The sequence below is a fragment of the Nannospalax galili genome, unplaced genomic scaffold (genome assembly GCF_000622305.1).
Source record: "Nannospalax galili isolate Female #2095 unplaced genomic scaffold, S.galili_v1.0 scaffold336, whole genome shotgun sequence".
Classification (NCBI taxonomy): Eukaryota; Metazoa; Chordata; class Mammalia; order Rodentia; family Spalacidae; genus Nannospalax; species Nannospalax galili.
The window spans coordinates 9,794,968-9,807,984 of record NW_008343385.1 but is presented as its reverse complement, the minus strand read 5'-3'; the positions used below and the strand labels follow the sequence as shown (position 1 = coordinate 9,807,984).

The 13,017-nt window shown below is 40.0% G+C and overlaps 1 protein-coding gene across 1 annotated transcript in view; it reads left to right on the top strand.

The window, feature by feature from the left end:
- The window catches only part of Gng2 (G protein subunit gamma 2), a 129,318-nt gene extending 116,626 nt beyond the window's left edge, over window positions 1–12,692 (top strand). Inside the window, exon 4 of the mRNA XM_008839580.3 lies at window positions 9,530–12,692. Coding sequence (XP_008837802.1) covers window positions 9,530–9,658 — 129 coding nt within the window. The 3' untranslated portion in view covers window positions 9,659–12,692. The remainder of the gene's footprint in view (window positions 1–9,529) is intronic.
- Window positions 12,693–13,017: the final 325 nt, after the last annotated feature.

Below are 13,017 nucleotides of genomic sequence, written 5' to 3'. Positions count from 1 at the left end.
TACAGCAGTGCTTGTTTGGTGAATGCAAGGCTCTGGATTCAACCCCCAGTTCCACAGAAAATTTAAAATGAAAATTTTAATGTCACTATTTTAGATGAAAATATTGAATGCCTCTCTTCCTCAATTAAATATAATAAATGCATGCCTTTTGTTTTGAAAATTAATCATTTTATTATGTTTTAAAAAAATAGTTTAACGCTATTTTGGAGCAACAGGAAGGGGAAGACTTTTTACAATGGTCACACATTATTTTATACAAAAAGCTGGTAGATATTTGTTTAAGCAATTTCTCTAGTACCACAGTCAAAGTTTGATCTTAGGCACTCTTCACAATCAGGAAGAAGTATCCTTTAGACTCACCACTGTCTACTGGCAGTGATAAAACCATCATAGTGATGCAGACATTGTAGTAATGCAGCCATTTTACTGACAGCCATCACGGTGATACTGACATCACAGTGAATAGCCATCATAATGGTTCAAGTATCATAGTGATACAAGCATCACAGTGATACAGCCATCATCATGATACTGACATCACAGTGAATAGCCATCATAATGGTTCAAGTATCATAGTGATACAAGCATCACAGTGATACAGCCATCATCATGATACTGACATCACAGTAGATAGCCATTACAGTGATACAGGCATCACAGTGATTCAGGTATCACAGTAATACAGCCATCACAGTGATACAGATATCATGGTGGTACAGGCATCACGGTGATACAGGCATCATAGTGATGGAGGCTTCATAGTGATACAACTAAAATAGTGATGCAGTCTTAATGCTGATACACCCTTCACAGCAATGTAGACTTCATTGTGACTTTTGTTTGTTTGCTTGGTTATTCTGCCATCGTGTTGACGAAGGCATCATAGTGGTATGTGTCATACGATGCCAGACTTATGGTGACTTCCTGCCTCCATCCTCTGCATTATGTATTTTGCTCTCCACAACACCTCTCATATTTTCAGTGTGATCCAATATACATCAAAGAATCCTGGGCTTGGTTCTTATATTTCCTATTGTTTTAACCAAGATGTTTTAATGTTCCTTATTTGAATTAAATAAATACAATGAAATACAAAGTCTTTCTTTAAAGCAGCCGTTAGCTTTTGATGGAGTGAAACATATTTCTAGTCAAATGTTAAAACAATCTCTCCTAGTTAGAAAATTCTGTGACCTCTTCCCAGAGATAGTCAGCATTTTGCCTTTACCTACTTTACCAGGCCTTTGGCAGGCAATCTCAAGTTCACAATAACTTGCTGAGAAATATGCACACATACACACACACACAAACACACATACACACACACAAAACACAAACACAGAGTATTTGATATAAACACATATAATTTATATAGCACAGTTTTTTCTTGACACAGAACTCCTAAGTCCTTGTTAGTGGAAGTACTAAGTGAATCCCCCATAATTGACCTTTGACCTTAATTTCTGACATAGAGCTCCTAAAACCTGAGTGATTCCCTGGGTGATAGGAGAATCTTTTGTTCTAATAGCATAATTCTAGGTGGGTTCCTTGGGATACAGTAACAACCAGAGAAAGGACCAATCCATGATTCAAGACTTGGACTTTCCATAAAAATCCCAAAAGAATGGCACTGAGAGGTCTTCCAGGTTGATAAGCACATCCACATGCTGGGAAGGTGGTGCCCCCGAATTAAGGTGACAAAAGTCCCTTAAAATATCATTTGTTGGCAATAATAAGTCACCTGCTTTCGTGGTATCTGTGAGGCCCTGTAGCAAATTACTGGACCCAAAGAGGGATCCAAGGAACCTCTGATTTGAAGCAAAGTTGGAGAGAGGTTGTGGGTCACCTGGGAGCTTACTGCTTGCAGCTGATGACTGATATAGGGAATGAGACAGTTGTATAAGTCTGAGTTTTAACCCATGCGATCTGACACTATGTCCAGATTGAGGGGGTCAGAATTGAATTAAATTATAGAATATTCAGGTGGTGTTAGAGAACTGCCTGATGGAAGATCCACACCTCTGGGTATCGGCAGACTTGTTTAAGAGAGGCGTGAGTATAGAGCAGAAAAAGCAGGTTGGTTTTCCTGTACACGCTCCCCAGTTCAAGCCTCCAACTTGTATAATCTTGGAAGTCCTCCTAAGCATCAAATTAAGGTGAAGCCAGCGTTGGATGGCTGCATTGCGCAGGCGAGCCAGCTGAGGGAGTGATTTTATGACTGGTAACCTTCAGTGCACAACTTCCCATGTGTAGAGGCAGTGACAGCCTGTCAGGCTTATTTCTTTGCTTGAAGGCTTGTGTGCATTCTGTGACATCAATCTGAAGATTTCAGGATATAATGAAGATGGAGCTATATTTTTACATTCCATTTAAATTTGAAGAGGGATCTAGTTTTTATCCTTACAGACAGCTGATTCTGCTGCTGCTTCTCAGAGCTGTCAAGGCATCTGTTTGCCTAGATTAGCTTCTTTTTTTTCAGAGTCTATAATCATAGTCCAATGGCCTTTACTGAGGCTGTCTAGAGTCCTCCTCTCCTCACTCTCTGGTTTGAGTTTGATGAGGTTTCTGGATAGCTCAATTTAAGCAATTGTCAATCTGGGAAGATCAGTGCTGCTGTCAGAAGTAAATTCCTGGACTGTGGAGAGAAGCAGTTTGGTTACTGAAGTGTTGTAAGCATGAGGACATCAGAGTTCATCAGAACTCACGTTAAAAAGCTGGGCATGGTGTTGTGCACTCATAATCCCAGCCCTGGGAGCAGATCCTTGGTGCTTCTAACCTAGCCTATTTGGAGGTCTTAGGCTAGTAAGAAAGCCTGCTCCAAAAAAACAAAGCAGGGGCTGGAGAGATGGCTCGGCAGTTAAGAGCACTGATTATTCTTGCAGAGGACCTGAGTTCAGTTACCAGCACCCAGGTGAAATGGCTCACAACTGCCCGTGACTCCAGTTCCAGGATTTCCAATGGAGGCCCTCTTCTGGTACCTCCACAGGCACCTACTCTTGGCATACACATGTACACATACACATACATAAAAATATACCTTGAAGACAAAAAAACAAAGTGGATGGCACTATTTCTTCTGTAAAGGCATTTTTACTCTAGAGACATCTCAATGACTGAAGAGCTACAAATACAGTGCAATGAATTTTTATTTTCCTAAACTGTTTGAGAACAAGTTTTAAAAAGATATCCTACCCCTCCAAATACGTTAATATGTATTTCCTACAACTAAGGACATTGTTCCTCACAACCATAATGCAACCACCAGAGTCAACATTGGTGCATGATTTATTCTGATCCTGAGACTCCATCTAAATATTGAAAATTACCCCTCAGGCTAGAGAGATGGATCAGGGTTATAAGCTCTTGCTGCTCTTGCAGAGAACCTGGGTTTGGTTCCCAACATATGGTGTCTCACAACTGTCTCTAACCCAAGTTCCAGGCTATCCATGCTCTAGTCTGGCCTCTGCAGGTACTAGGCAGACACATATGATGCACATTCCTACATGCAGGAAAATACTCATACACAAATAAAACAAAAGAAAAATCTTAAATAAATAAAAATAAGACACTCAATATTAATTTAAACAGAGTAAATAGAAAATTACTCCGATAATAGCTTATTTAGCAAAGCGATCCAGTTGAAAATCATATCTTGTACTTAACTTTCCTGTGAGACACAGTTCCCTAGACTCCTTGCCTTTTGTGACCCTGGCGTGTTTGAAGATTATGAGCCATTTATTTTGTAGAGTCTCCCTGTTTGGACTTGTTTGATATTTCTCTTCTTCCACCATGTAGTCCCAGGAATCTAACTCAGGTCACCGGGTTTGGTGTCAAGTACCTTTACCCACTGAGCCATCTTTTGGGCCCTTGCCTGATATTTCTCTCTGACTAAATTTTAATAAGAAAACTGTAGTATTAATATTAATAACCAGAGAATTTATAGAGTATTCTTTTCATTGTATTTTTCAGCGATTTTAAGTTGCCACTTACTAGTGATGTTAACCTTGATTAGTTGACTAAGATGCCATCTTCCAGGTTTCTCCATGAAAGCTATTCTTTTTCCCTTTGTTGTTGGTAAGTATTTGGGAACTTGAGAGATAATTTAAGATTATGTCACTTTCCTATTCCTCCTCAAACATTCTGGATTTTGTTTGTTTGTTTGATACAGGGTATCACTTTGTAGCCCTGGCTGGCCTAGAACTTACTATGTAGACTAGACTGGCCTTGAACTCACAGAGATCCATCTGCCTCTGCCTCTGCCTCCTAAGTGCTTCCTAAGTACACCACCATGCCAAACATTCTGCTTTTAACATTTATTTAATTATGTTTATATGGGCTCAGAATTTTCCATTTTAATAAATCTTTTATAATCAACCATCATTTTGATGTTAAATCAGTACAGACTAAAAGCTGGTTATTTTGTTCTTCTGATGCGGATCCATCATTTCTTTGAGCACTTTCCTAGTTTAGAGCAGAAACAGGTGTTCCAGGCTCCACTTGTTTTCCTTTCCCCAGCCCTCAAGTTAACCTTTCCTCCAGTGAGCTCTGGTTCCTTTGAGAGTGGTGTTTAAGAACCAAGACCTGTATACTCATTACTCCCAGGTCCTGTTACTGAGCAGAACTAGAAAATGCACGTACACACACACACACACTTCACACACATATACACACTCACATACATATGTATACACACATGCTCATACATACATACACATACACAATATATACATAAGCACACATGTATACTCCCCCATATATACATATACACATATTCACACGCACATATACACTCATACACATATATGCAGACTCTCACACATACATACACATATTCACACACATATAGGCACATAAACACACTCACACATATACACACTCTTGCACATGTACACACATAAACACATAAATACACACGTTCACACGACTTATTTCTGTATTTTTCCTATATCTGTATGTATTTGTAATCATATATTTATATCCAAACCACCAAGTCCTAGTCTATACCACAGAGTTTGTTACAGTTTTCTGCTTTTCATGATTATAATCCTGTCACTGAAAATGAGGCACTGGTTCCCCTCATCCTTATCAGATGCCTGTCCTGCAGGGAACCAGGCTTCCTCTCCGTGCCTCCCCGCCCCCCACAGGAATACCTTGCACATCAGCTTGGTGAGCAACCTGTTTGGTATTCTCCATGTCTCTGTGGACCAGGCTTTGATCTCCTCTATGTTCTTGCTCACATGGAAACTATTTACAGTAACTGCTTTGGCAATATTCCGATCCACCAACTTCAGCCATGCCAGTCTAGATCTTTTTCTTTGGATTAACTTTTCTCCTCATTATAGTAAAGATTTCCTTCCTGCTTATTTGTTTGGTTGACAATTTTTTATTGGCTTCTTGGCATGGTGAATTTTATCTTGTGGCATACTGGATTTTTTTTTATATTCTTTACGTATTTTTTAATTTTGTTTTGGGGTACAGCTAAATTTTTTGGAAACATTTTGATCTGTTCAAGATTCACTTTAAAACTTTTATAGATGAGCCCCCAGCAGCCTCTAGCCTAGAACTACAGAAGTAACATCCTGCTTCTGTCCCTGCTCAACTCCTTGCATTAAGATTTCATGTCTGGCTGATACTGCTTTGTCCTGTGTAATCTCTAGGAATATCATCATTTGATTCTCATTGCTGTTCTTCACAGAGCCTTACCTGCCCCCCAACTCCACAGGTGCTGATCAGCATTCAGCAAAGATTCAAGAGGTGTCCACTGAGCTTCTGGAGCTGTCGCTTCCCCTTGTCTTCCCTGTTATTCTCTCTCATGAGAGTGCCAGATTCTGGGTCTCCCCTTCCTGTGCTGTAGCTGAGACAGCTGTGTGGTTTACCTTATCTTCCGCATTCAGAAAGCACTGCCCTGTGCTGCCTGGGGTTTAACACTTAATCATTTCTTCGTATATTCTGTCCAGTTTAATTTGGCCCAGGGGGGTTTAATTAGTCTCTGTTATTCCATCACAGTCAGAACTGGCAGTCTGGAACACTATACAAGAAGACAAGCATCTTTCTGTATTTTGTTCTCTGGTGATTGCAAGCATTCAGAACCATACCTAGCACATTAGGCACACAGTGAATAATTTCATTCACTCAATGAATGAAGTATTTGCTGAATAAGATTGCATTTGAAAATTCCCTCAGCAATTACTTGAGCCTCTTTTATGCATCAGATGCTGATTACATGGTGGTGAATGAAACGGACAAAGTTCCTGCCTTGGTACAGCATAGTAAGAACAACATTAAACAACAAATAAGCAAGTTCATGGTTACAATCATACCAGGTGTCTGTGAATGAGAACAGTGTGCTGCTTGGGGAGAAACAAATGGGGAAAGTCACTTTGAATGAAGTGACCAGCGAGCACTCTGCCAAGGGTCATCTTTCTCCCAATTCCTGGAGGAAGACGAACAGGCTGCTGAGCATGTGAGGTCAGAAGTTTCCTCAGAATTGTAGATGGAATTCCAAGAAAAGAGTGTGGAGCTTTCAAAAATTCAAGAAGACCTGGAGAGGGAAGAACTCAGCATGAAGCTGGAGCTGAGCAAGCCCCAAACATGCAGGAGGACCCACAGCTTTAACCGGATGTTTTACTTGACACTAAGCGTAGTGGGAAATTATTAAAGTTTTTTTAACAGGAGGATGGCATAAGGCAGTCTGCATGTTTAAAATACCTTCATAGCTGCAGTATGGAGACTTCCATTTCCGACACAGTTGTGAAAGCCAAGAAGTTACTCAGAACTGTGATTCTTAAACATGTGGTACCCTTGACCCAACTGGCTGGCTGCCCTCTCAGAATAATGTTTCAAATTACAAAAGAAAGTAATTGTGTTGAAATATAGTGCTGAAATCATAAAATATTTTTAGATAATTGTCAACATATTTCTAAAAATATTTTCAAAAGTCAATATATATTTAATTTAATATGGTTATTTGTATACTCCCTTCTTCTACAGTAGCCAGTACTATACCTATAACCATAAGGTATAAACATAAATACAGTGCTGAGATGCAGAGGCAACTATAATGTTATTGAAAATATCTGATTTATTGACTGACTCACCAGTAGAGCGCACGTGAGTATCCATATTTATAATGAAAGGAAGTGAATTTCCATTTGAGGTTGGTGGAAATAAAGACATAATTTTGATCATCAAAGTTCACAGACCACCTTTAAAGTCTACCCTTAGACCCACTGGTGAACACAATTGTGTTTTTATCTAAGCAGTGTTTCGGTTGTGATGGGAGTCTCAAACCGGGGTGCTGAAATAGCGATGACTGTAAGGGGACCAAACACACGGTATTTTTGGAGGATGAATCAACAAGGCAGAAAAGGGAGAGATTGTTCTAAAGTTATAAGAAAAATCTTCATAGAAGAACTAGACCTGAGAATATAAAAGAAGCTGTGTACAGATATTGGCAGAGATAATTAGAAAGCACAAGATGTAGGCAAACTATTGCTTAACTTACTATAAGGTAAGGAGCGCACGTGACAGCCTTGGTAGAGATTAAGTCAGGAATATGCAGATTCACAATGGGCTGCTGAACTGAGTCCTAGGCCAAACACCTTTTGAAGCCTCAAATTTACAGACTCAAGATGAGGATGCTGGTGGGCATGGTGGGGCACATCTCAGTACCTAAGAGACTAAGGCAGGAAAAGCCAAAGTTGTAGACCAGTCTGAGCAACACAGCAAGTTCCAGGGCAGCATAGTAAGACCCTATCTCAAAAAAAGAAAAGAACAAAATATGGGGATAACCATAGCTTATAGACCCATACTGGATTCTGCAGATTAAATAAGATACTTGGTGTAAAGTGGTTCACACAGTTTTGACACATAGATATTGTGTTGAACCATCATCCACAGGAGAATGCGATTTAATCAAGGAAACAGAATAAATTATAATATATTTTGAAAAGGAAGCCATACAGGATCAATTGTTCAAATACAAACTATGAGCAATTCTAAGTTATTTATTTTGCTCACTGTATATTTTCTGTGTCATAAAAAAAGGACTTTGACAAATTCATGTCACACATTTGGATGTGGGCACTACAAATCAGTAGGTATACACAGTACCAGATCTTTTCTTCTTAACAAGTGAGCTTCCAGTATTACTGTTTTACAGTCTTTACTGCTTAACCACTGATTTCCTGTCTGGTACAATAATGACTATTGCTCAAACAAGTAAAAGAAAAGAAAAAAAACAAAACAAAAACAAAACGTGATTGCGATTTCTCCTGCAAGTCTGAGCTTTGCTTTCATTTCAGCAGCTAAGACTGGAACAGGCTGTTCCTTTCATTAGCCATCATAGAGTTTAATGAAGACGCATGAAGAATTTCAATTTCAACCTTTGGAACTAGCCAGACATTTGAGTACTTTGCATGCAGATGGCTGCGGCTTAATGGCAAAGCATCATCAGGGTTCAAGTTCTTTTTCTGCCACTGTTTTGCTGCCTGATATTGAACAATTCGCATCATCTGCTGAGCCTCAAGTTTTCAGCTATAGAAGGCAGATACTCATTTTTATTTAAGTACTGTCATGAAGAGAGAAAAATTAACTCAATGTCTGGAACAAAAAGGGAGCACAATAAAAATATTTTATCAGCACTGTAATGTCTATTAAAGAAATGGGTGTTTGCACAAATATACTGTACTACATGGAATAGTTCCGCCACTTAAATTCATGTCCACCTAGGATCTTAGAATATGGCCTTATTTGGTATTAGGGTATTTATAAATATAATCAAGTTAAGAGGAAGTCACCCTGAATTAAGGTACACCCTCATACAGAGATCACAGGATAGGAAATTTAGACACAGAGAGAAGAGTGCCCTCTGAAGACAGAGGCCAAGATTGCAGATAGATCTACAAGCCAGGAAATGCCAAGCAAGGGTCGCTCCAGCCACACACACACACACACACACACACACACACACACACAAGTCTGTCTCCCAATGTGTTTAATTATAGAGGAAAACTAGAATGTCCATAGGCATCTCTGACAGAGTTCTACCTATAGAAAGATAAATAACAACTAACCTGTGTGGAAAGCTTGCTGTATGTCATGTCCTAACTGACTTGCCTGGATTATCTCATTCATTTAATCCTTGCAACCAGTACTGGGACTGGTGTCTGGCCACTACAGTATAGGGACACAGAGTTGAAGGCAACCCTCTCTCAGGGCTGTACAAGAGCAAGGTTGGCACTTGCCCAACCCTGACCTTGAGTGGCTCCTTCAGTTTGGGGCAGTCCTCACCCTAGTCCCGAATCTCTGGGTGGCACTCCTGTCAGCTCAGTAGCATTGACACACTGTCTGCAATTAGGAAGCAGAACTGGTGGATGTGGAGTGTCTCCCTCCATTTTCACACTTTGACTTTCAAGTGGTAAGCATGGATGGGCCCCAAGGTAATGGACCCCAAAGTCAGGGCCTGCATGACTATACTAGATGGAGCTGAGTCTATGCCTGCCTACACTTTTGCTTCGGTCTTCCCTTCCAGGTGTCCAAGGCGGCTGCAGACTTGATGGCCTACTGCGAGGCACATGCCAAGGAAGACCCCCTGCTGACCCCAGTCCCGGCCTCAGAAAACCCCTTCCGAGAGAAGAAGTTCTTCTGCGCCATCCTTTAAGTCTCTGAGAGGAGGCTGAAGAGCCTTGGGGCTCCCAGGACATTGGTGTAGAGTTTCTAGCAAAGTGGGCATCTTTCTCGTCCACAGCATTTAAAGAGAGGAAAGAGAACCATCCTGGACACTCTGGGCTGTGCATGTTTAAAGAACTGGTCCCCTTATAAGAACGAACGATCCACATCCTGACTTTAGAGATCTGATTCTGCAGATCTGCCTGGAGGAGGGGAACGTATAAAAACTAAAATTGGTGTCATTTTTTTCTGCTGTTCCCCCATGACCTTCCATTTCATATTTTAAAAAGTAAACATCAAAACAGACAGGTGTCCTGAGCTAAGATAATGTCTGCCCTTCTGGGAATGAATATTGTCGTGCAAGTACCCTCTGATAGCTGAGTCGTCCTACGTGGTCACAGTTCCATTTAACGGCATCCGTGTTTAGTCTTTCGTGCCTTCTTTTCTTTTTCTTTCCTTTTCCCTTTCTCTACCCGTCCCCCATTAGAGTAATTGTGGAGCTAAGACTGAACTCCAAGAGTGAGTGAGCACCGGACATGTTTAGAAGATAGTCCCCATGGTATATCCTCATGATAATAACAAAAAAGAAAACACACACACATACACACACAAATGCTGGTTTTCTGTGTTATCTCTATTCCTACTATTTGTACATGATAGCTTTGATTCTGCAGTGAAAGTAAATCATGTGTTGTGGTTGGTGCTTTCGTATCTTTGTGACAGTTTTTGAGTAATACTGCATGAATATGTCCCTATGTTACATCCATTCAGAAGTTGTATTGTTTCGCTAGAAAGCTAGGAAGAGAAGTGCGAGAGAGAAGATGCAGGAGAAAAAAAAACTCAGTATTTGAAAACTGAGACCACTTCAGCGCCTTAGCCATGTCTGAAATACCTCCCAGTGAACTGCTGTAAGCGCTTCCTCTGTAGATTTTCCAGAATCCAAAGCATTGTGGCTTATTCAGGATCCAGGGCAGCGCAATACCCTTGGCGACCTAAACAAGACACCAGGAATCCACCATGACTTGGGAAGGGTTTTGCCATGCAGGATGAGCACGTTCCCTCTTTCCCAGAATTGTGTAAATTGTAAGCTGAGAAAATGTCTCCAATGTTTTTAACTAGAAAAACACAGCCCTCCCTTATTTGAGTTTCAGAGGAAATAAACTCCCAGCTCTAGAGATGGTGCCCATCCTCAGAATGCCAGCTCTTGGCCCACTGGGGACAAAGACCCCAAACCCCCTTGGGCAGCAGGGGCAGCCCTCCCAGCTGCCTGTATCCGAAACGAGTCCGGCTCTTTTTCCGACTGAGATGGTCTTCATTTTCGCTCCCCCACCATTTCAAAGTCATCATCATTTTGTGCTCTACCGTTTGCCAGAGCCTCTCTGCCTTTTACAGTTTCCTTGTGGCTAGGGCACTTTCTTCCCACGATAAGATATTGAGAGCAATTTTTCATTGTGGCTGCAGCCTCGTTCAGCCATGGTAGACCCTGGAAGCTTTTAGCAACTTTTTTCTGTGTCCTTCCCAGTTGAAGAGAGCCCCCTGTAAGTCTTGTTTGCTTTCAAATCCTAAAAGACCATTAAATCCAAATTAACTATTCTCTCCTCTCCCCATTCCCTTCCCCCTGTTTAAAAGAAGGAAGAAAAGTACTTGGAGGGAAGAGAATATAAAAAGACTTACTATGGCAAGGACAGATTTTGAAACGGACTTGGTAAATATTTTCCTTCACTCCTTTACAATCTTGCTAGTGAAGGAATAAAATATGTCCAATTAAAGCTCATGCTTGGAGTGGAGGGTAAGAGGGTTCTAAAACATTTACGAACATGCAAGTGCTCTTCTGTCACCCGAAACTTCAGGTGATCAAACCTTGAGGGTTTGTTATAGTAGGTGGGATGCTGATGAAAACCTAGTGGTGACAAAGAGTTGGCAGAGTCTTTAATGAACTACAATATTATAGAATTAGCAATACTGCGGAGTCCCTAAAACTCTGTCACATATTGAAAGTGAGATGAAACAGGAGTATGTGGTCGCATCATCAACTGTGACTTGGGACACTGTGCTGGTGAGGAGTACATCATCAGAAGGATTCTATATTTCCATGTACATTTAGGTCTTTGGAGCAATTAAAGTGGAGTTATAATTTTGAGGATGTACCTTATACAAGTCTAGCAATTAAAAGTTAAGGGTGCTCCAAATTACAATGACCGTGCTTAGAAAGAGAGGAAGAGAGAAAATGTAGAGCCCTTTCAAAATTAAACGTAAGGAAACTATTTTGGCTTTTTTGCAGCTTCATGTCTTATAGTACAGAGCTATCATACCAGAATCAGTTTTGACTCGTTGATATTTGTATTTATTAAAGAAAAAAAGGGTTTTTTTTATTTACTTATGCCTCCAAAGAGCTTAATTCTTTCGGAATGTCAACAATCATTTTCACCAGCATAATTTTATCTTAGGGTAGTTAATAGGAAAATTCAGCTTAATTATTTTATAACCTAGTTTCTATATGTCTCTTTAACATATTGGATAGTAGTTAAAATCTTCCATGGAATTAATAAATAGTAAAAATATACATCATATTTAGAATGAGAACCCCATTAAAATACCTGCACCATCATCAATATTAACTCCAATTTAAATTTTTTAATTTGAAAGCAAGTAGCATTTAATTCAAATCATCAGATTAAATGAAAAAAATTAAATACAAGCCATTTCCCCATATGCTTATATTCATACAAGGAATTTTGAGAAAATCAAGTCTGTTGTCCTGAGAGATTTTTATACTTTTCCTTTTTTTCTTAATGCTTGCTTCTAGCTGCTCCTGGCATTGAATTTTTACATATAGACTACCATGTCCTAGCCCAACGACTGTTCAAAGCTTCATTCACACTTTTCCTGTATAAGATCTGTGGATTGTGTCTTTTAAAAAGAAGGAAATACAGAAATGTTAAAGCAGGAAAACCTGAATGTGATGTGCACATTTTCATCCCATATGGACAATGTATTTGTTTTAATAAATGGAATTTTCAGATTCATTTCGTATGGAGTCAATTTCACTATGAAGGCCTGCAGGCTACCTCATACATCAATTCTGATTTCATGGCAAATTTAGAAGGGATCTGGTGATAGAGACAGATGGGGAAACAGAAATCCATGGATTTTCTTTACAATTCTGTTTATAGAGTTTCTAAAGAAGGGAAAGTTCACCTCACTTGATAAAAGCTTTTCTCCATCGGTCACTATAACAACCCTTAGGGGCAAAGAAAGACAGGGGAGAGAGCGTTCAGAGCTCTGGTAGGCTGGACCAGGAAGAGATGAGCTAGCTATATAGACATTTTGGCTATTGTAGGTATACTACAA